General features: G+C 32.1%; 1 protein-coding gene across 1 annotated transcript in view; it reads left to right on the top strand.

Annotated features, from left to right (window-relative positions):
- The window catches only part of LOC129969211 (uncharacterized), a 145,972-nt gene that overhangs the window by 118,379 nt on the left and 3,567 nt on the right, over positions 1–24,026 (top strand). The window contains exons 84-134 of the mRNA XM_056083663.1: positions 379–441; positions 571–810; positions 1,544–1,633; positions 1,770–1,898; positions 2,011–2,079; positions 2,297–2,422; positions 2,794–2,856; positions 3,094–3,213; positions 3,838–3,906; positions 4,049–4,111; positions 4,242–4,304; positions 4,425–4,487; positions 4,719–4,910; positions 5,200–5,325; positions 5,466–5,528; positions 5,862–6,422; positions 6,940–7,122; positions 7,234–7,302; positions 7,681–7,749; positions 7,844–8,026; positions 8,352–8,420; positions 8,548–8,616; positions 9,196–9,375; positions 9,494–9,562; positions 9,766–10,017; positions 10,120–10,188; positions 10,302–10,484; positions 11,243–11,323; positions 11,415–11,597; positions 12,045–12,299; positions 13,444–14,805; positions 14,911–15,093; positions 15,252–15,320; positions 15,469–15,591; positions 15,787–15,870; positions 15,985–16,104; positions 16,228–16,335; positions 17,145–17,279; positions 17,567–17,689; positions 17,808–17,891; positions 17,983–18,102; positions 18,252–18,362; positions 18,496–18,624; positions 18,903–19,472; positions 20,640–20,756; positions 20,868–20,951; positions 22,084–22,206; positions 22,348–22,568; positions 23,279–23,406; positions 23,495–23,637; positions 23,770–24,008. Of these exons, the coding sequence (XP_055939638.1) occupies positions 379–441; positions 571–810; positions 1,544–1,633; positions 1,770–1,898; positions 2,011–2,079; positions 2,297–2,422; positions 2,794–2,856; positions 3,094–3,213; positions 3,838–3,906; positions 4,049–4,111; positions 4,242–4,304; positions 4,425–4,487; positions 4,719–4,910; positions 5,200–5,325; positions 5,466–5,528; positions 5,862–6,422; positions 6,940–7,122; positions 7,234–7,302; positions 7,681–7,749; positions 7,844–8,026; positions 8,352–8,420; positions 8,548–8,616; positions 9,196–9,375; positions 9,494–9,562; positions 9,766–10,017; positions 10,120–10,188; positions 10,302–10,484; positions 11,243–11,323; positions 11,415–11,597; positions 12,045–12,299; positions 13,444–14,805; positions 14,911–15,093; positions 15,252–15,320; positions 15,469–15,591; positions 15,787–15,870; positions 15,985–16,104; positions 16,228–16,335; positions 17,145–17,279; positions 17,567–17,689; positions 17,808–17,891; positions 17,983–18,102; positions 18,252–18,362; positions 18,496–18,624; positions 18,903–19,472; positions 20,640–20,756; positions 20,868–20,951; positions 22,084–22,206; positions 22,348–22,568; positions 23,279–23,406; positions 23,495–23,637; positions 23,770–24,008 (8,390 nt within the window). The remainder of the gene's footprint in view (positions 1–378; positions 442–570; positions 811–1,543; positions 1,634–1,769; positions 1,899–2,010; positions 2,080–2,296; positions 2,423–2,793; positions 2,857–3,093; positions 3,214–3,837; positions 3,907–4,048; positions 4,112–4,241; positions 4,305–4,424; positions 4,488–4,718; positions 4,911–5,199; positions 5,326–5,465; positions 5,529–5,861; positions 6,423–6,939; positions 7,123–7,233; positions 7,303–7,680; positions 7,750–7,843; positions 8,027–8,351; positions 8,421–8,547; positions 8,617–9,195; positions 9,376–9,493; positions 9,563–9,765; positions 10,018–10,119; positions 10,189–10,301; positions 10,485–11,242; positions 11,324–11,414; positions 11,598–12,044; positions 12,300–13,443; positions 14,806–14,910; positions 15,094–15,251; positions 15,321–15,468; positions 15,592–15,786; positions 15,871–15,984; positions 16,105–16,227; positions 16,336–17,144; positions 17,280–17,566; positions 17,690–17,807; positions 17,892–17,982; positions 18,103–18,251; positions 18,363–18,495; positions 18,625–18,902; positions 19,473–20,639; positions 20,757–20,867; positions 20,952–22,083; positions 22,207–22,347; positions 22,569–23,278; positions 23,407–23,494; positions 23,638–23,769; positions 24,009–24,026) is intronic.

A 24,026-nucleotide genomic window follows, 5' to 3' on the forward strand; every position in this document is an offset into this window, starting at 1 on the left:
ATGAAATAAAATGCAGCTTTTATTGAAAAGGTAATGAAGTAAAGAGTTACTAATGGACATTTTTTTTATAGCTTCAAATGTTTCTAAAAGTAAAAAGTTATTTACTTAATTTTTTACACCATATGTAGTAATAAAGCTAGTAAATAAAATGTCACGTAAATGTAAAAGTAAATAAAATGTCATTTAAAAAATTGAACAAAAAAATTTTGTTGAACTAATTATGAAATTAAAGGCAACTTTATGATTTTAACAAATCATTTTCAATTACGTAATTTTAAAATTTCTTAATTCTTATGAATGTATATAAATTACCTTTATGAATTTTATTTTTTTCCTTATTTACTGAGATATAAAAGTGTATATGCTTTTTTATTTCAGTGGAATGCTTGCGAAATGAAGATTGTCCTCAGTCTGAAGTGTGCGAGAACCATGAATGTGTTGGTAAGTCATGTTCAGTACCCATTTATCAAACTTTATATTTATTTTATTGTGCACAATAAAATTAAAATACGATACAAAATACAAACATTTAACTTTATAAACATATTTAAAATGCTTATTTGTTTTTAGATCCTTGCAAACTGCAAAACATCTGTGGAGCCAATGCATTCTGTGAGGCTCGAAACCATGCTCCAATTTGCAGATGTTACGAAGGCTATGAGGGAGATGCCCTGGTGGGTTGTCGACCATCTGATTTCTGTGCCAGCAGGCCATGCCATCACACAGCTATTTGCAAAAACAAATTTGGCGGTTATGAGTGTTTCTGTCCTCCTGAAAGAAATATTGGAAATCCATACTTGGATCCTGGATGTAAGTCTTTGCTTTTTAATTTTAAATCATATTGTTTTAATTGTAAAAATTGATATTAAAATTCTTGAACCCCTGAATGAAAACTCATATGAAATAAATTTACTTTTAATGATACAAACTTTAAAATTTGGGTATGATATTTCTTCCATTGTTCCAAAAGATATGGCATCACTCTCATTTGCAGCGTCTTGGAAACTTTGTTTTGTATTTGATAATGATTTTAAAATATAATATATATACTCTCTTGAAGTTTTTTCCAAAATGTTGCTAATTTAATCACTATTTATTATAAAGTAACATAGAATTCATTTCTCTCATTCATTTATATAATCATTTATGTATAAGTTTTCTCTTCTACTTAGATAATGTATTATATTTTGGGATGTTTATTTATTTGATCAAGGCAGAGAGCAATTGGTTGCATTAGAAATATGCATTACATAAATTTTGTTACTTATGTTCTCTAAAAATTGTTTCATGGAATCCATAAATCAAAGAATTTGTTTATTAAGTTATATAAAAAGGCCGCCTAGAAAGTTTTATTGATTAGATCTTTCAAAAAGAAATTTGTAATTTGATAACACATTTTTCCAAATGCTTGATAATGATAATAATGTTATAAACTTAAAGCTTGTCTAAAAGATTGAACTTAATGGATGTAAAAAGTTTATCATTCTGTAGTTCTATTTTTGTAATCCCATCTTTTATTTTAAATGTTTCATTTCACTTGTAGGCCGTGGTGAAAATGAATGTCCTCAAGGTGATAGTGATTGTCCGTTCACAGCATACTGTGATCGAACCACAATACCACCCATGTGCAAAAGTACGTTCAGCAAGTTTTCTTTGATAGAATATATCAAATTACTAACTTATTTATTAAACATAGTTCTTTCAGAATTATTCCCAATAGCTTACCTAGGTATTTGTGATAAAATTTCTTTCCATTTCTTCATTTTTAGATCCATGTCAAGCACCTGATGTTTGTGGAACAAATGCTCTGTGTCGTGTAGAAAACCACCGTGCAGCATGCTATTGCTTGCCAGGATTTTCTGGAAATCCAAAAGATCCTGTACGAGGTTGCATAAGAGGTAAGGTTTGCAAATTTATTGAATTTTTATTTGATGACCACAGTAAAGCTAATGTCTTAGTTATTTTAGAAACAGAAATGAATTTTCAACTGCATATTTTGTAATTTTTCAGTGACTGTTGATTGTTCTACTGATCAAGAATGTACATCTGGCTACATGTGTGTGAATAAGCGTTGCAAACGTAAGCAAATTTATTTGATTTCATATTTTTAGTTTATTACATATTTCCATGCAAGATTAAGAAAAATATTTACTATTAAATAAGAAATAAAAAAACTCATTTTAACTGGTGAATAGATATGGATAAAAGCTTAATAAAGTGATATTTTATCTAATATGGAATTATATCTTTTAGTTTTGTTAATTAATATTTGATAATTTTCTTTTTTACTGATTAGTGCGTTGTCGATCGGATGACGATTGTGCCAGTCGGGAATTCTGTCACCTAGGCCAATGTGTATTGGGTTGCCGAGAGGACACTGAATGTCTCTCTAGAGAGATATGTGCTGCAAATAAATGTATTGGTGAGTATTTCATTATACTGATATATTTAAAATTAGCACTTTTTTTTATTTATTTACTGAAAGAAGCTTTTAAAATTGAATTTTTTTTTTTTTTACTGCCTTTACTTTTATGGATTTTTTTTTTTTTGTTGTTGTTGTTGTTGTTGTGTAAGTTTGCAATTTCATAATTATCCCGTTAAAATAGTGCTTGTAAACTGATTATGAAAAACTGTGAATTAAAATTTGCATCTAAAGAAAAAAATATTTTTCTTCTAAATTGGTTAAGTATTCTCCATTTGATGTATATCATTTTTATGTTGCTTTAAAGCAGTTTTTAAAAAAATGCATTTAGGATGTGTAAAATATTAATTTTTTTCTTTTCATTTAAATAGTTGGATGTCGAGTGGATACTGATTGTTTATCAACAGAAGCTTGTATTCAAAATATTTGCACAAGTAAGGATTCTTTTAATTTCTTAAACACATATTTAACTGCAAATAACTCTTAAATGTCATAAAAAATTTGAAATATAGAAAAGAATTATATTCCTTATTTTGTTGTGCTCAGAATGACTTAGTTCATTCAAACTTGCATTGAGCAAATTTCTAATGGAACAGAATTTTTAATAATTCAATATTTTATTAATATTGTATTAAGTAATGAATAAAAACTTCCCTGCTTCATCTTAATAGATCCATGTGGAAGTCCAACTGCCTGTGGAACTAACACATTGTGCAAAATTCAGCAACACAGACAACAGTGTTCTTGTGCACCAGGATTTACTGGAAATCCCAACATTGCTTGTCAGAGAAGTAAGTTTAATTTATTTATATTTTACTGATCTGACATTGTATTTTTCAATTTCTTTCTTGTTGTCTCTTATACATGTTAATAAATAGCTTATATACTTTTTACGTTAAGTTAATCAGTTAAGAGTTAACTGAGATATAGACATAAAATCTAAATACATATTTTGCATTTCTAAAAATTACATTATGTGTATGATTATTATTAAAATTCTATTTAAAACATATAAATAATTAAATGTGAAATATTCCACATGTAGTACTACAAAAATTCTTCTTGAATTGGAAAATCATAACAGGCTGAAATTTCCTCAATAAAATATTTGGAACCAAAAATGTTCTTTTAAATTAGTTTGATAAATTTATTTAGCTACATTTATGATTGTTGCTCAGTTAAAAAGGTTATAATTTTAATAAATTGTCTGATACTTTCTCTGTTTTCTCTATAAATCAATTTAAATAAATTAATTTGAAATAGTTTAAATTATTGTAAATGAAAAGCAAACATTAATATTTTTTTATTTAAATAATTCACTTTTTTTAACATATGCATTTATAAATTTGGAAATTAAAAAATATTTAGTAAACATGATATTAAGAACTATTTTTAATGAAATTCTTTCATTGTAGTCTTACCATCATGCGTATCTGAAGCTGACTGTCCACTTAATCATTATTGCTTGGATGGCAAATGCCGAGGTAAGTAGCTAAAACTTTCACAGTTTTCTATTATTTTTTTTTAAATATTTTATTTTTCAAAAACATTTATGAAATTTATTTCTCATTAAAAATAGATTTCACAGACATTTAATAATTAAAATGTCCTGTTTTATTTTTCTAGTGGAATGCAATGCTGATAATGATTGTACATCAGGTGAAAAATGTGTCAACAATCATTGCTTAGGTAAGAATTTTGCCCCATCCCCTTTTTTTGCTAAAATAGAGGTTAAAAAAAGAATAAATTTAATGTAATTAATAATTAATTTATATAAAAATCAAAATGTTTCTCACTTCTCATCGTTTTATTTTTCTAGTTCTTTGCCGCCGTGATCAAGATTGTCAGAATGGAGAAATATGTATTAGAAACCACTGCCAAGGTAAACAGAATTTTTTATTTTGGTTGCTACAGTCTCAGCTGTCATAGTTTGAGGGTTTTTAACCAATTCTGAAACATTTTTTGACATACTTCAGACAATATAAATTTTGTTCTCTTTCAGTTGGTTGCCGTACAAATGACCAATGTCCAGAACATCTTGCTTGTGTCAGCAACCAATGTAGAGGTAAGTGGACTTTCTATTCACTGCAAACATTAATAAATGTTAGATTTCATTTATTTCCTTATTTTATTGCCATTTCTTAATTTTGTAAACGGAGTGTGGTTTTTTTATTGGGTAATTTTAAAACCTCATATAAAGTTATTAAATTTTCATCAGTATCAAATATTAAATATTTTTTATAAGCTTATAGAAATTTTCCTTTTCTATTTATTCATGAGCTATTTTCTTCTTCAGATCCTTGCGAAGGCAGTGCAACTTGCGGTCCAAATGCTGAATGTCGCGTAAGTGACCATCGGTCGGTGTGCAGTTGTAGAGAAGGCTTTGTAGGACGACCTAATGCTAATGTAGGATGCATAAGACCGCAGATTGTATGTGTAAATGAACCTTGTCCACCTGGTCTCACTTGTCATAATGGACAATGCAGAAGTAAGAAAGCAATATGTATTTCAAATATTTTCTATATTCTTAAATGCAGTGTTGATTAAGACATTATTATCCTTATCTAAATTTTAAAATATGCTCCAACACTTGTAGAATTAAAAACTAATTCAAAGTGCTTGGAAAAACAAAGATACCTGCTTTATTTCTGACTTTTTTCTTAAAAGAGAATTGCTTTTAAAATATTTTGCCTTTAATATAATTTTTAAAGTTTACTTATTCAAAAAAAATTTTTTTAAGTTTTTTAATATTCATTTGAATATCTTTATATTTCTAGTGCCTTGCAGCAGTGTAAGAGACTGTGCTGCGAATGAAAAATGTATTGACAATCGCTGTCATGTGCAGTGCATAAGGGACAGAGACTGCTATTCAGGAGAGATTTGTGAACAAAATTTCTGCCGAGGTGAGCTGCTTGAAATCTTTATAATTTAATTTTGCATTTTATTTGTGTTGTAATCATTTTATGCATTTCTCAACAAACCCATGTTATATTAAACTTTTGAATTAAGAATTCTAAATTTATATTTTAAAATCATTTTCCAGTGGGTTGCCGAGCAGACACAGATTGTGCTTTCCATGAAGCTTGTGTTAACAATCAATGTATACGTAAGTACGCTTTGATTACAATCATGCAATTTAATCTCACTCAAATTTTCACTTTTGTTAAACCTTTCAGACAATTAAAAAAAATGAATGGTAAAATTTTGCATAATAATGGCAAAAAATGTTATAATTCTTTTTTAAATCAAACAATAATGTTTACATTTAACTGGTAAAAATTGAATGTTTGAATGTAAAGAAGATAAAATGAGAAATTCTTTTTCCTTTAAAATAATTATTAAACTTTAAAAAAATATTATTATTTTTCATTATATTTTGAGATATCATTTGATTTGAAATAATTCAGTCATTTATATGTCACCATTGTTTTTTGTTCAGATCCATGTGACAGTCCTACAGCATGCGGTACTAATGCCAACTGCGATGTAATCAACCACTCGATACATTGCACATGTCCACCTGGTCTGGATGGGGATGCCTACACTAAATGTGATAGACAAATTCAACGTTGCGATGCTGATGATCGATGTGGCTTGGGACGATATTGTGAAGACACCATCTGTAGAGTCACCTGCAGTAGTGACAATGAATGCCTGGACAATGAGAAGTGCGTTGAGAGGCGCTGCAGTGTCTTCTGTACCAGTGACAAAAGTTGTCCCACTGGCTTCATCTGTGAATATGGACAGTGCATTTCTGGTTGTAGAAGGGACGCTGAGTGCCCGCTCACCGAAGCTTGCATTAACAACCAATGCTTGGATCCTTGTGCCAGTCCCACAGCCTGTGGCACCAAAGCTCGCTGTCAGCCAGTTAACCATCGGCCACTTTGTTCATGCTTGCCAGAACACACTGGAGATCCTAGAGTGGAGTGTTCTAAAGTTGAATGTATTATTGATGCGGATTGTGGAAACGGAAAAATATGCCAGAACTATCGATGTTTGGGTGAGTATAAATGTGCAAACTCAAATTTAATAATATCTTTTTTTTTTGTATACTTTTAAGATGCTATTTCTCTTCTTTGTTAGGGTATTTTCTCATAAAATTTACAAAATGCTTTTCTACTTACTCAATTGCTACCAAAATGCACACCAGAATGTATCAAGTGCCGCTTTTTTATGTTGCATAATTTGTGATTTTTTTGCTGATTTCGGCGTAAACTTTTTTACATTTGCTGCACTTGTTCACATATGGCAGTTATATTTCTGTGCCAAAATGTTATGACAAGCGACAATGTCTGTTGAGTAACAGAAGAGTGAAGTTTATAATATTGTTAGCTATTAATTAATATTAACTGCATGCTGATTCCATTAATTAATTTATCACTACTTTTTTATATCTTTATTATTTTGTCTATTTTTTATACTTTTATAATGTTAAATAAACATATCTTTTTAAAATATTTTAAAGGTATTTTCTATCATAGGAAGATGCAATAATAATTCTTACTTTTTTTTCTCAGTTGGTTGCCGTTCGGATCAAGGCTGTCTTAGTGATGAAGTCTGTATCAGTCGTCAATGTCAGAAACTATGCATGTTCAGTAACACCTGCGGTATTAAATCTATCTGTACGGCCAGTGTCCACCGTGCACAATGTGAATGTCCACCAGGATACACTGGAAATCCAATCATTGAATGCAGGAGAAGTGAGTTTTTCTAAATTTTTTGTTTATATTGTTCTATAAATTAAGTTATAAATTGATTATTTACAATATACCGATTTAAATGTACTAAAATTAATTATTTTTGTATTGCAGTTGAAGGCTTATGTGAAACTAATGCGGACTGTGTGCCAGGAAAAATGTGCATTAACAAACGATGCGAAGGTAATTTAAAATTTTCAATGTGATATGCAAATTTGATTGGATAGTTATAAAAAGTAAAGATGAGCTAAATTTGATATGTTGTACTTCTATGGCTTAATCATAATTTCATCTTTAGTAAACTTCTTTCAATAAGAATCTTTCAGAATTTGGATACTTTTTCTAATGTAGTTGTATCTTCTCTCTTATCTCATCTTACAAAAAGTATGCTAGAAATAATTGTAAATAAAAAGAAGGGTAAAAACACTGAGAAATCGTATTTAATCAGATTTTCCGTTTCGTATTATTATTTTTTCAGTATGTATAAAAATTCATTGTATTGTTTGTTGTTTTTAAATGACAATTCTGAGTTGCTGTTGATGACCCGAGTTTCTGTTTCAGACGATGTGGAATGCCGCAAGGATGAGGATTGCCTGCTGGGACACATTTGTCAACGTAACAAATGTTTTGGTGAGTAAATTCAGAACTTTAAATAAAACATTTTCTTAGTTTCCTTATTATTTAAAGATTTTCTGTTATAAACTGACTCGGATTGCTATTTTAGTGGGTTGTCGTAATGACGAAAACTGCGCCTTGGATGAGGGTTGTTACAACTCACAGTGTCAACGTGTGTGTTCTCTTCCGAGGGCTTGTGGAGCCAATGCCAGATGCGAACCAATTAGCCATCGTCCGCAATGTTCATGCTTGGCAGGATACACTGGAAACCCACAGATTGAATGCAGACCAAGTATGAAAATTTATCTCAGATATTTTACATTACATTAATCGATGTTTATCCTATTACGCAAATAAACATTCAGATTGTTTTTGTTTATCATGTTTTAATAAGAAATTATTATGTTTATTCTTGGGCAAAATTTCCGATAAGTGTATCTCTAGGGCCTTATGTATATAACTTGTAATCTAAAAGATATTTAAATTATTCTTTTTGTGTTTTTTTAGTAGATTAAATGTTTATCTAAAAAATATTCGAATTTAATTTTCTTGTCCATTGTTTAAAATACATTATTTTCTTAGAAAAGTGAATAATAAGAATGTTTATTTTCTAACAGTTGGACCAGAATGCAGGAGGGATAGCGATTGCAGTGCAGGCCACGTATGCTTGGGTGGCAAATGTACAGGTAATTAAAACTTTTATGAAATAAACTATGCTATACAAGTAGAATTCTTGTATTTATAAATTTTAAGAGTCTATTTTAGAATGTTTTTAATACAGAATTGGGTAAATGAAAACATTTTCTGTTGCAGTTGTTCCTGGATGTACTTCAGATAATGATTGCAGTCCTGGACAAATTTGTGAAAATACAAAATGTTTATGTAAGTTATTTCTCATAACTGATTCTTCAAAACTGTGCTGCATTAAGATATTTATTGCTTTATAGCTCGCTTTTCCGGATTGATTGTACAAACCATATCTAGTAATCATTGCTGAATTTTAAAAAAATCAATATTTTTAAAACACTTTTGTAGTATCTCTTTTTAGGTTTTACATTTTATTATCATTTTGTCGTCTGCTTATTTATTAAAAATTGAACCAAAGAAATATTAATGCATTGAACAATATCATCACAATGAACATAACTGTATAAAGCTTCTAAAATAATATGAGTACATGATTATCAAAATTTGGAGTTTAAAACTGGATCAGTTGAAAACAAAAGTTGAAATTTTATGTAACCAATACTCCCTCACCTCCTAAACCAGTTTTTCAACAAAAGTCGCTAGTATTTCATAATAAATGCATTTTTTCCTCTTCCTTTATGCATTTACTTCCATTCTTCTATGATAAAAATTCTTTTCCAGAAAATTATCTTCTGCACTTATAAAAGTGCATTGAATAATTTTTGGCTAAAAAAAATCGCTTCTTTAGATTTATCATTATATGTTTTTTTTTAGATGGATGCCGTAGTCACAGTGACTGTGGCTTCACTCAGGAATGCTTTGAGAATCAATGCCAGAACCCTTGCAAGCCAGGTAAATGCGGCATCAGTGCCGAGTGCAGAGCGATTAATCATGCCGCGCTGTGCAGATGCCCGCCTGACCACACAGGAGATCCAAAAGTCTTGTGCAGACAAAGTAAGTTTGGTTTCCACGATATAATTAGTAAACAACAAGAGTTTTATTAAAATGTATTGTTTATTTAATAAAATCTTATATAACATTGAATTTAAATATGTGTTTATTTATTTTTCAGTCCGAGTTGAGTGCCATGTGGATAGTGATTGTTCATTGGGAAATATCTGTGTTAGCACACGTTGTATGGGTAAGTTATAGTCTACTTTTTTTTTATTTGATTTTATAAACCTAGAAATTAATTTTTTTAAAAACTTATTCATTGTTGAATATTTTTGATGTAAAAGTGAAATATTTATATGAAGATTTGTATAAATGCTTTTTCCAAGCAAATAAATCTTTTGTTTTACTTTATCGATTATACTTGTCATTAAATATGCTTCTCTCCAACAGAGGGTTGCCGTTATAATGAGCATTGTCCTGATGACGAGGCTTGTATTCAAGGCCGTTGCGACACTCCATGTCGACCAGGAGCTTGTGGTCTCAAAGCTGTATGCAGGGCCACCAACCACCAGGCTGAGTGTACTTGCCCACAGAATTTCCAGGGCAATGCTAGGGTACAATGCAATCCAGAATCCAGGGATGAATGCCAGTTCAATTCCGACTGTGCACCTAATGAAATATGCGAGAACTCTCACTGCATTGGTAAGCAAGCAAACTGGTCACAGCTATCTAACTCCTACATTTGAATGTGCTCCATCTTTTTTATGGTATTAAACTTAAACCCTTTTGTTTTCTTCTAAACAGTTGTAACCGGATGTCGTTCAGACTCTTTCTGCCACACTGGAGAGATATGCGAAAACACCAAATGTATATGTAAGTAATCACCATTCGATGGAATGACTTAAGACATAAATTGTTATGTGTTCATTCTTCTGTATTTTATACTCTCCCTCCACTCTGACTTTGTTGTTTGTTTTTCTTTGTAGTGGGTTGCAGGACAGATTCCGATTGTACTTTTGACAAAGCTTGTGTTAACAGTCGTTGCATCAATCCATGTTCAGTGCAGGATCCATGTGGTCGAAATGCTGATTGCAGGCCAATTGTGCATCGTCCATATTGTACTTGTCGATCTGGATTTGAAGGAAATCCTAATGATTATTGCAAAGAAAGTAAGTGTATCCATTCATGAAACTCCTTAATTCATGTTTATCTCTTATTGAGAATCAATTTGAAAGGGATATTTTCAAACACTTTATTTAAATGAAATGTATCTATTGAATCCTGAGGTTATTTTTGAACCTACTTATCATTTTTAACCTAATTAAATAACTTAATCTTAAACTTTATTTATAAATTTCTTTTCTCACCCAAAATCTTTTTTTTCCTGGAGATTGTGTATATATCTGTTTCTAATCTATAGGATATACATATATAGAGATATATATATATATTTTTTTTGGCATGGGATATTATATACCAGCAAATATCATTATGCTTTCTTGGAATTTCAAAATTTTCATATATATTTATTTACAATTTATGCTGGAAACAAAGTGTTTCGTTTCATCTGATCAATTGCAACAATCAGAAAATGCATATCTAGATTTTAACACATACACTAAAGATGAATACCATAGAAAATGCCGAATGATTTTTTTAAATCATTTTATAAGATATTATTATATTTTATAGAATTCAGTTTATTCCGTTGTCATTTATTTAATAATCGAGATAAGTTTTCGTAGCGCTGTTTTGCATCGCAATTTACATATAAATAAAAGTTAGTTATGAATTATAATAAAAGAGATGTAATTAAACTAAAGCAGCCAAATAATTTAAGACTTTATTATTAAGTTTACATTTATGAAGAAAATGCACAATGCAAACCTATCATAAATTTTTAAATTTGTCTTCTTTCATTTTTTAGTACCAAGCAAAAAGACATCAGAATGTGTGAAAGATTCAGACTGCCCATCTGGAAAAATCTGTGAATCTAGAGTTTGCTTGAGTAAGAACAGATTCCTTTCCTTTGCAATCGTGCTTAGTGACCACACGTGTTTCTGAATAGAAAATTACATATAACTGTCCTATTATTTCAGCTGGCTGTAGGAAGAATGAGGACTGTCAGTACAATGAAGCCTGTGTCAATCGTCAGTGTTCTAATCCTTGCAATTATCCAGATGTATGCGGCATCGGAGCCAGATGTCTTGTTGATAGTCACCATCCTATCTGTACTTGCCCATCATCACTTACTGGCGATCCAAACGTTCAATGTTTCCCAGGTAAATAAAACTGTCTCTTCTGCTTATACCATACGCATACGCTAGTAAAATTATATGTTCAGCCTCCAAATAAGATCCCATGGGCAATGATAGAGTCCACGGGAAATTCAGATTTTATACCCATATATTAATGCTTATCTTATTTTGTGGATATGTATGTCTTACTTTAAATCATTCGTTTTTTGGATATACAGTTATATTATGAATTTCATAGATTCTTGAAAATTTTTGCTAATTATTAATTTGATTAAAGTTATTTTGAAACCTCTTATGAAGAAATACCAGACGAACTTCTGCCTTCTTCAATAAATGCTATTCTTCGTCTTTTGCAACACATTTGCAAGTTGCTAGGAATATAAAAGTTTCATTCTTTTTTTATTTTCATTAAACAAGAGACAAAATCGTTTTGGGAAACATCTTATTTAATTTTTTTTCTTTTCTTTGCAGTTCCTCCCGATCACTGCTACACAGATGATGGATGTGGTGCTGGTCATATTTGCGAGAATAACAGGTGCATTGATGCTTGCCGCACGTACCACTCATGTCCTTATGACAAGGATTGTATCAATAAGCGGTGTCAGGATCCATGCAGTTTCTTCGGAACATGTGGAACAAATGCCATCTGCCACACGAATGATCACAAACCCATCTGTACTTGTGAGCCTGGCTATACAGGAGATCCAAAAAGAAGTTGTATAAGAGGTATGTAGCAGTATTTTATATTTTAGACGATTTGATAAATAACGTTCAATCGCATCATTTTAATATTTCTATTGAATGACAGTTCAGAAAAAAAATATAACAAATAAATTGGTTTTTAAATAGTTTAAGTCTCCGTCACTTACCTTTATTTATAAATATCTGTGTTTTGCTTTAAAATTATTCTGTTTTTTTTATCGAATTTCTTTTTATGACCTTTTAGGCGATCAAAGTTTGGCATAAAAATATAAATAATTCAGGGAAATAGAAAAATATATAATATAGTGATATTAGTTGTGACTGGTCAATTCAAAAACAAACAGTATTGTAGTGTGTGTAAGCGAGTATCAACATAATACAATTGAAATACATTTAGTATCAGCTTCACGAAGTCGCCCAAACCTATTTATTGTCATTATCTGAAACATATGTAAGAAAGTTGCTTAAGTACACCTCCCCCCCCCCTTTTTTTAAAGACTTCTAATTTAAAAAAAACCGAATATGCATTACATTAAATCCGATATGATTCTGCCAGAGCTATGTGAAAGAGGTACAAAACCATCACATAGAGAACGAGAAAAAGCAAAAGGGGAGGAGAATAAACAGAGTAAGCTTAAACTTGATTATGATGAAATAATTGGCTAAGCGCCAAATCTGAGCTTCAAACATTTCTATTGAGTCATCGCTGTATTGAAGTGGAAAAGAGTTGGCTTTACATGGCTAACTAAAAAAGAGACTGAAAACAAAATAATAACTTTTTAAATTCATATTATAATGAGGGAATGCATCTTTGTGGCTTAATAGACTAGCTGCCATTGAGTTGTATTGAAAATATAAATATTTGAAATGTCAAAAAAACTAATAATATTATTCGATGGTGACATATCTTAACCTGAGGGCATCAACTACCATCAAATAGTTCATGGAATGGTTGAATTTATTCTATAGTTTAGGACGGACAATTGCATAAGACACTATGAAGGCCATGCATCATCAACGAAAAATTCGATACTGGTTTATACACATCGTGGATTTAGGCTTTATGAAATCAAACTTTCGTGTTTTAAAGACGAGTTTTCTGTTGTTGCTATTTCATAATTTCTATTTCACTATTTCTATTCCACTAATTTTTGTTTGTTTATTTAAGAAAATCAACCTAATTATGGTTGTCTGGATGACATTGAATGTGGCGCTGGATACTTTTGTGAAGCTGGAGAATGTTTTGAAGGTTGTCGAAGCGATTACCAGTGCTCTACGGATTCAGCATGTATCCGACGTAAATGTGAAAAAGTATGCCATCAACCTGGAGTATGCGGAATTAATGCTCAATGCATGGCTGACAACCACAGGCCCATTTGCTCTTGCAATCCTGGTTATTTGGGAGATGCCAGAGTGGAATGTAGAGTGGTCGAAGAACCAGAATGTCGATCTGATAGTCAATGTCCATTCCGCCACATCTGTGTCTATGATAGATGTATTATTGGTTGTCACACGGATGAAAATTGTGGTGCAGATGAGGCTTGTATTAACAAAATCTGTCAGAATCCATGCAGCATCTTCGGTGCTTGTGGAAGAAATGCCAATTGTAGACCCATCAACCACAAGCCAGAATGCACTTGTCCACCAAATTTCCGAGGAAATCCAAATGTTGTATGTGAGCAAGATAAAGTGAAACCAGAATGTGAGATTGATCAAGAATGTAATGTGGGATACATCTGCGAAAGTACACGTTGCGTTGCTGGCTGTCGACATGACAATAACTGTCCACGACATTTGGCTTGTGTGAACAGGCAATGTCAAGATCCATGCTTGTTGCCCAACAGCTGTGGCGCCAATGCTGAATGCCATGCTGATAACCATCGGCCAATCTGTACATGTCCCAGCAATTTCCGAGGCGATGCATACATTGAGTGCAGAATTGCTCAACCAGATGTCGAATGTGAGCATGATCTGGACTGTTCAGTTGACAAAATCTGCGAGAATACCAGGTGTGTCAAGGGCTGCCGAACGGACGCAAATTGCAGATTTGAAGAAACTTGTATTAATCATGTATGCCAGAATCCATGTTCGATATATGGTGCTTGTGGACAAAATGCCATTTGCAAAGCCATCAATCATGACAGGATATGCGCTTGTGCACCAGGATTCAGTGGAAACCCACATACGTTATGCAGCAGAATTCCGGTTCTGCCAGAATGTATTGTGGATAGAAACTGCTCTTTGGGTCAGGTATGCCAGAATCAGAGATGCGTCCCTGGTTGCCGTTCTAATGCCAACTGTCCGTATGATGAAACTTGTCTGCACGGTCATTGCCAGCTTGTATGTCAACTGAGCGGAGCCTGTGGAAATAATGCTCAATGCACTCCAGTAGGCCATCAACCACATTGCAGTTGCCCAGCTGATTTAACAGGCGATCCAAAGGTATCATGTCAACCTCTTCCGGAACCTGGCTGCCGCAGAGATACTGACTGTGCTGTCAGTCAGATATGCGTCAAATCTGAATGTGTTCGTGAGTATTAATTTAGTCGTATGTCTTGAATTTTCTCATTAACAATAGTTGTTAATTTTAATTTTTGTGTTTGGTTATAGGATATTAATAGTATTTTTTTTTCAGCTGGCTGTCGTTCTCATAGTAATTGTCCATTTGATAAAGCCTGTATCAATCGAATCTGTCAAGATCCTTGCACAATTGGAGGTATATGTGGAGTAAACACTCAATGCCATGCTGCAGATCACAAAGCCATCTGTTCCTGCATTCCAGCATACACAGGCGATCCACTCAGGCAGTGTTCTAGAAGTAAGTAATCTGGCCAAGAAAGTAAATAAATAATAATAATAATAATCTTTTATATAGTATTCACTATTTAACTGGTTTATACTTAATTTTTTAATTTTAGAAATGAAGTAGGATTTTTTTTCAACACTCTGTATTAAGTATGATTCTTTTCTTTGCAGTTCATTATGAATGTGAAACAGATAGTCACTGTGGAAGAAACTATGTTTGTGTCAACAATAAATGCAAAGGTAAATAAATGCGCAATCATGATATTTATATTTCACAGTTTCACAATTAGATGGAAACCTAGTTACTGTATATTATGCTTAATTCTTTATATTTGTTTAAACCAATAATATATTCTATAAATTTTCTGAATCAATAATATCTTTTTAGATATTAATGAATGCTTACAAGGCAGAGGACCATGCGCTCTTGGCGCTATTTGCAATAATTTGCCTGGTGGATACAAATGCAGTTGCCCTGTTGGTTTAGATGGAGATCCTTATAAGCAAGGATGTAAGTGCGACGATCAAATTATTTTCTCTTTATTTTTCATAAATCAAAAGTTATAAAGTATTGAAATAGCAAATTTTTCACCGCTTTGTTCAATTCTTATTCTTTAATGCTATCAGGTGAAACGATAATTTGACCAAATCAGATTTATAGCTTATGAATCATATCTAAAATTTAAAATTGTGTTTATTTACATAGGTCGTCAGATGCCTAAGATGTGCAGAAGAGACGAAGACTGCAAGTCTATAGAAGGTTGCAACCGTTTGACAGGAGAATGCTACGGTGAGTTAAGTTTTAATAAAAACTTCCATCTGGGAACTAGCTTAAAAATTATTCCGTTTACAGAGATTCATCCAAGTAAGCAATAACTTATTTCTTTTTTATTTTCTTCCGCAGAGGTGTGTGACCGGCCTGGAATATGTGGTAGAGGAGCTTTATGCAGTGCTGTTAACCATCACCATGAATGCTATTGTCCACCTGGACTTACGGGCAATCCATATATCGAGTGCAGCATATGTAAGTTCGCAAACTCTTGAATGTCGTTTTCAGTCTTAACGAACCGACTGCTCTCTTTGTTATTTTCAGTGGTTTTTTAGTTAATATTTAATGCTTGTATTAATATGTTCTCTTGTTTTTCAGTGGAGACATGCGGATCACACAATCCATGTTCTGGCAACCTTGTATGTTTGGATGGTACTCGTTGCGGATGTCCATCACCATTTGAGCAAAGAGGCTTTTTCTGTATAAGTAAGTACCCGGTGTTCTAGGCGTACATTTAATTTTAAAAATATGAAAATATGCTTGCATCGTGAAAATTAATTTTTACAGTTAAATTATGTGTAATAATTTTTAATTCAAAAAAAAAAATTCTCCTCGGCAAGCTTGGAAGGCAAAGGTAGATTACCTTTGCATATTAGTTACTATCTGGCAACATAAATTGATGAAGTTAGAAACAGTCAATATTAGGGTTTGAAAATCACTTTTCAGCCCCTAACTTCTAAGATATTTCAATTACCGAAAAGCTTTAAATACATAAGTTATTCGCCTTAATGTAGTGTTAATTTGGCTAAATGGATCTATTTTTCCATCTTCAATATTAAGAAAGTTATAGCAAAATGAAAATTTCATTCCCCCTTTTAGCTGGATGGGCCATTTACGAACTCGTTTGAGATTTTTATATTTCTAACAACATATTCTAAGATAGCTAAAATCCAAACAAAATTGTTCTAGTTATCCTGTTCATAAGATAACACGGGCAAAGTGTTATACGTGAAGAACTGAAGAAATTTTCCCACAGTCTTGTTATGAGCACCATTTCAATAGGTAGTCTTCCCATAGGGATCTACCTTAAAACACCGTTTGATTTTAAGGAACAATTTTTATTGTACTAATTTTTTATTAGTTGTATAATGGCCGTTTCGTTACTTAATCATTTATTAGCGTTATACGCATATAAAAGTTCATTTATTTTATAATATAATAATTTTCATTCAGTTTTTTGATAGAAACGGGTATTAGTATGCTATACATTTAACGCCTTTCGATCATCTTTATAGTTACTGAAACAAGTCGCAACTGTAGTACTTCCAATCCATGCCCAGACAATGAAGAATGTCTATCGGCTGAATATCCTGATGGTGTATGTGTTTGTCCAAAAGGTTTTGTTTTGATGTCAAATGGAATATGCAGAGGTGAGTTTTAACTATTTTCAGAGCATTTGATATTGTTTTCACACTTTTCTTTAAATGTAGCAATGGATAATTATGCCTAAAATATCATTCATCTTAGTTTCCCCTGTATTTTGACTAAATTTCGTAGGTATATTAGTTGCATTTTTTTTTTTTTTTTGCAATATATTTGTTGCCATTGCTAAATAAAATTTTAACATCAGATTTTAAAGTGTATGGATAATCATTATCGTGTTCAAAATAGTTACTCGTTTCAATAATAATTTAATTATATTCAATACTTGTTTTAGATATCAACGAATGTGACCAGAGTCCATTCCCCTGTGGCACAGGAGCTCAGTGCTTCAACACGATTGGCAGTTATCAATGTCGCTGTCCACCAGGAACAGTGGGCGAACCATTCTATTCTGGATGTAAGTGACCTTTCTTGTTACTTTTGTTTGCTATTTGCATCATCTCTTATACTACTGCATTTTATTTATTCACATAGAATAAAATAGATATTGAATAACAATTTATTATCCAATCCAGGTCAACGACGTGAAGGTTACTGCCAGTCAGATTTGGAGTGTCCCAGTCATTTGGCATGCGATGTAGAAGTAGAGCAGTGTTATGGTAAGTTTTTGTGATTTCAGGTGATCACTTAGGATGTTGTAAAAAATGCAATCATTTTTAATATTGATTGTTATTATTCTTTCTTGTTCAGATCCATGCATTGTGAGCAACCCTTGTGGACGCAATACCAAATGCAGCGTTATTGATCACAGCCCACAATGTGAATGTATACCAGGCTTCAGAGGAAACCCTCTCGAATACTGTTATCCAAGTAAGGCTCCAATCAAATATTTTCATTAAATTGACATGTGTTTATCATTTAATTTTTGATATCAAAACCTTTATTGCTTATTATTATTTAGTAGTAATTAAATAGAATTAAAATTAAATTATCTCTAATCGATGAATTTGTTTTTTCAGTTGGGCCAGGCTGCCAGAATGACTTGGGTTGTCCAGGTAATCTGCTCTGCTTAGGTGATGGAACATGTGGATGTCCAGGAGACTTCAAGAGAGTATCAGACTTCTGTATCTGTAAGTTTCTGTTTTATTAAATGTTCCGTTTATCTTCAGTAATTAATTCTTTAATTAATCATAAAAAATTGCAAAAAATGAAACATTTTGTTTCTTATAATTTACATACTCTAAAATAATCTTTGTTTTTTAGTGACCAGCATCAACTGCACAACGACAAATCCTTGTCCGGATAATCAACGTTGTGTATACACAGGACGTGAAAACGGCTATTGTATCTGCCCAAGAGGCTTCAAATTGCTTGTCAGTGGTATATGTATAGGTAAGTCTTCAGAGACACTGAAAACATTCACTAGTAAATAATTTTAATGATTGTTGATGAAATTAGTTGTTATGAAAGATCCTTGCTATAAATCTTTAATTATATTTTACCAAAAATGTTTTAAATACAACAAATAGTATTCATTTATTGCCTATGTTTAAATTCTACTAGCTCCCATAGAATATTTTTAATAATCGTAATCATTTAATATTATAATCTTCACGGTTTCTTGCTTAACTGAATATTCTCGAAATTAATTGCCTTTTTCTTTAATGTAGATATTAATGAATGCCAAGAACATGGACATTCTCTGTGTGGCGAGCAGGCAGAATGTGTCAACACTCCTGGTTCATACGAATGTCACTGTCCGTCTGGGTTCCGTGGAGAGCCATACGGTGGTAAATGTGAACGTGAGGAACCACCAGGCTGCAAGAGTGACCGTGACTGCTTATACAATGAGGCATGTGAAGTGTTCAGTGGAATCTGCTACGATGTTTGCACACGAGGACAACCTTGCGGAATCAATGCCATCTGCAGAGGAGAGAACCATCGCCCAACGTGTACTTGTCCTCCTCGCTACAAGGGAGATCCTCGAGTTAACTGTTTCTATGTCCAGGAGTGTGGGGTGGACTTCACTTGTCCTGGCAATTTGATTTGTCTCAACAAGAAAGAGTGTGGCTGTCCACCGAACTATGACCGTACCGGAGATTATTGTTTGAAAACAAGCAGAAATTGCACAACAACCAATCCTTGCCCTACCAATGAGGAATGTCTGTATACAGGAGTTCAAGATGGTTTCTGTGTCTGCCCACGAGGATTCGAGCTCATGCCTAATGGTTTCTGCAGAGGTAGGATTTTTTTAAGTATTATTACGTTTATTTAAAATATTATGGCATGTTGAATTATTCATATTTTCAGGTATCAGGGCATCAAAGTAATAATGTTTTGATTTTTTTTTTTTTTTTTTTTGTAAGAGTAGATTTATAAAAGAATAATGTTTAGTTATTGAAATCATTGATGAATTCCTGTTTATTATAATATAGATAAATAATTATGGCTATGTATATATATATATGTTTCACATTTCCTCTTCAATAACTGCACCAATTCACCCAAATTTTATACACTTATTATATATATAAAAAAAAGAGTATTAGCAACTTTTCAAAGAACAAAAATTAATTAAATATTTAATCAACAAGAAATTAATCAAAATTTTAGCTTTAATTTTAAGTTAATCGGTCAAATTCAGTTGAAGGCAAGGTGATTAAAACTTTCACATGCAATTAAAACATTTTTTTTTGTTTTGTTTTGTTTATGAAAAGGAATGAATGCATAGAACTTTTACCAGAACACATGAGCGAAATTCTAAAAGCTTTGATAGCAGACGATTTATAATTTTTATCAGAAACAATTATTGGTTTGGTTTTATTTTGTGATTTTTATCAATAAATTAACTATTTAATTAATTGTTTTAAAATATGCTTTGAAACCTTTCTTATTCTTCAGCTATAGCTAATGAAATTTGCTACACTAATATTACAAACATAAATAACTAATGGGGAAATTTAGCTATCATGAGTTTTTAAAAATTCTTTGGTTTATTGTTATTCTAAATTTAATTTTAAAAAACGCTTCAGACTATCAAAAGATTTTTTATATTATAATATTTTATGCAAAAATAGTTTATATGTTAAACGTATACACACGAAAGGACACAATGAAATCTCAATCAATACTACGTATATCTGCTGATTCTGCTACAAAATTTTCTTATCCTTTATGATTTTATTGCACTCAATTTGAACAGAAGTGGTCCCACATTAAGAGTCAACCAAATATGTAACAAAAAAAAAATGTCAAGTATATCAACTAGTTCAATATATAGACAGAGATTTTAAAAGAATTCTCATGTAAGATCATTGCTTCTCTGTATAACTTTTTTAGTAATGAATCTTTTTTACTTTGAAAAATAAAATATTTTCAATTTTTTAAATACATATTATTTATTCTAGATATTGATGAGTGCATAGAGAATCCATGCGCCAAGAATGCAGTATGTACCAATTTCCACGGTGGATATAGCTGCGAATGCAAGCCAGATTCCTTTGGCGATCCAATTATTAGAGGATGTAAGTATCTTGCTCAAATGATCTCTCCCATACATTTTATGAACATTTAATAAGCCAAAACTTTTGCCTGTCGTTAATTTTTAATTCACTCGACGAATAATCCTTTTTCAGGTGTTGCAATCACTAGGGAATGTAAATCTAATAGAGACTGTCCATCAGCTGAAGAATGCGATCTGAACACCAATCAATGTATCAGTAAGTATATTTGAATTTAAAAAACTACAATAATTATGTTTTATACAGAATGAACTGGTAATATTTTAAAACTATACAACTGTGATTTTTATTTCTCTACTATATTCTCTTACATAATATAAATGGTTCAAGATATACAGGGTGATTCATATACATTTTCAATACAATATAGTCAAAAATAATGTAGGATATTATAAATTGCCTATTGCATGGAATTATTTTAAGTTTTGTTAGAGACAGTCATAAATGATCTATGTGTGACCCCTTATAAAGGGCCATACACTTTCTTTCTGGACACTACACGGAACAAATTTATCTTAAGGGAATTTCGCATGCGTTGCACTGTGAATTTGTGATTCGCTATTACAAAAAAAGAAACATTTTGCTTGTGTACCTTCTCAATGACATGAAATGTTGCTTCGTCAATGAAAACTAAGTATTCGGCAAATCATTATTTTCAAGCGCTTTTGTTTGCCAAAGTCGTTCATATTCTGCAACACCTGCACTTCGTATGGAGTCGTTTTCAACTTATTTCTCAAGATTTTCAAGACGGTGGACTGAGAAATCTGCAGTTCACGACTCACCCTCTGCGTTGTTTTTTCCGGGCTTTGTTGAATGACGACTTCTTGCTCTGCAGTTAATCGTCCAGGACTTATACCTTTGCACAAACAGCCTGAAGTTTTACATTTTTCATGACATTGATAGATAGATTTTCTAATTGGAACATCTTTTCCGAATTGTGATCTAAAATACCATTGCACAAGAGTTGTAAATTCCATTTTGCTAAATTGAACATAAAAAGCCGTCTCCACTGCAGACGCCGCCATTTCGACTAACTAGTCACATGGCTCACATGATACTAGTTAGGATAGATACTATGTGACTTCTGTCAAGGAAGGGACATCTACCTTACGAATCGCTAAGATGGTTCGTGTCTTTGACTATTACAGTTTTACAGCATCTATAAAGTGTATACTTTTTTATGAATCACTCTAAATTTTAAACCTGACAGCTATATTTTTGATTCGCATCGTAATCTAAGTTGTATGAAAACCATTCAGTAATTGTTGGGGCTAAAAAATAAAATGATACAATTTTGTAACTGTGTATTAAAATGTCATTCAATGTGCAGGTCCTTGCTACATCTGTGGAGAAAAGGCAGTGTGCACAGCAAGAGATCACGAAGCTATTTGCAGTTGTCCACCACTTTACATCGGAGATCCTTACGATCATGCAAGAGGATGCTATGAAGTTGGTAAGGATTGCTGTTGATTATTTTTCCAAATGCGGACTGTTTCTTTATAATTGCTATTAATTTAAACAGTTAGCTCTTATAAAATAAGTAATTTTCGCATATTTTATGAATTTGTGACTACATTTTTATCTAATCTTTCAGGAGAAGATCTGCCTAGAACAGTTCCACCATTGACAGAGTTGTCGGTGGTTTGCTTGGCTGACGGCATCCAAGTGTCTGTGGACCTGGAGCCATTCGATGGCGTGCTTTACGTAAAGGGTCACAGTCAAGATCACGAATGTCGAAGGGTAGTGAGAAACAGAGAAAGAGACATCATTGATTTCAAGGTCCTCTTCAATACCTGTGGACTGATACACATCAATGTAAGCAACTCTCATCAAGTTTGGCAAAAACTGAAGAATGTTATCGATCATTTTTAAAGTATTTAACTAAACTTAAAAGCTTGTTGCTGTTTTTTCTAATAATTTTTTCATCTGATTTTGTAAGTCAGATTGTAGAGTCTTGGATTTGAGATCGGAATTGTGATTGAGCATGAGACCTGATTCCACCACAAACTGTTGTGTATGTGTGACAAATGCAAATGTTCTTTCCTGTTGTGGTGAGAATTTTTGGAGAAGGGAATTTCGCCTCTGATAATGCTTCAAAATCACAAACCGTTGTCCAATAGTCTTGGTTTTTTTTCAGAGCAAAGTACATATCTCAATGAACAAAACAATTGAATTTCCTGATTAAAACAAGTTTGTTAGATCAACTGCCCACTAGGAAATAATAAGGATTAAGATTCTAGTTAAAACTGTATATTATTAAAATGATACATTCGAAATATAACTTCTTTGATTATTATAAAGACCTTTTTTTTTATAACTTTCGTAGATTTTATTATTGATTTATTTATTTAATATTTTTATTTCTTAACATTCAGTAATTATATTTTAGATAGTTTGCTTCACAAAATAAAATTAGTCTTTTTAAAGATTTTTTTTTTTTTTTTTACAATAAAGCTGATTACATCAAATCCTTTCAACTAAACTATTAATTTTAACTGTTTTAATAAATTAACTTGTTCTTTCAGGGCGACGCATCCTTTATTTTAGTCATTCAGAAACATCCTAAACTGATGACGTATCGTGCCAAAGCATACCACATTAAATGTGTGTACAATACAGGAGAAAAGACTATTACGTTGGGTTTCAATGTCAGGTAAATTTCTGAGTTTTTGTCTTGTTGAATGATTTTTTTTTTTTTAATTTTTCTAGTGCAGTACTAATAATCTACTTTTTCTCCATAGCATGATAACAACGTCCGGAACTATTGCCAATACTGGTCCACCTCCCACTTGCATCATGACAATTTCTAATGCTGACGGAAGAGAGGTGACCAGTGCTGAGATTGGAGATGATTTGCTCTTGAGAGTGGATGTACAACCGGATTGTAAGTTAACTCTCATTATTTTCATTCTAGTTTCTCTCTTACTTATTTATATAATTTCTCTCTTACTTATTAATCTTACAACATTTTTTTTTAAAAATGTATTTGAAGTTAATTTTTTTTATCCCCCTATAGTCATTTATGGTGGCTTTGCTCGAAGTTGTGTCGCCAAAACCATTGAGGACAATGAAGAAATCCAGTATGAGGTAACGGACTCGAACGGCTGTGCTACGGATCCCAGCATCTTTGGAAATTGGCAGCTGGATCCAGATAGGAAGATCTTGGTGGCCAGGTTCAATGCCTTCAAATTCCCCACTAGCAATAATCTAAGGTTCCAGTGTAACATCAGAGTATGCTTCGGTTCCTGTCCACCGGTAATTATTTCTTCCATT

Source organism: Argiope bruennichi, chromosome 5 (assembly GCF_947563725.1).
Source record: "Argiope bruennichi chromosome 5, qqArgBrue1.1, whole genome shotgun sequence".
In the NCBI taxonomy this organism is placed as follows: Eukaryota; Metazoa; Arthropoda; class Arachnida; order Araneae; family Araneidae; genus Argiope; species Argiope bruennichi.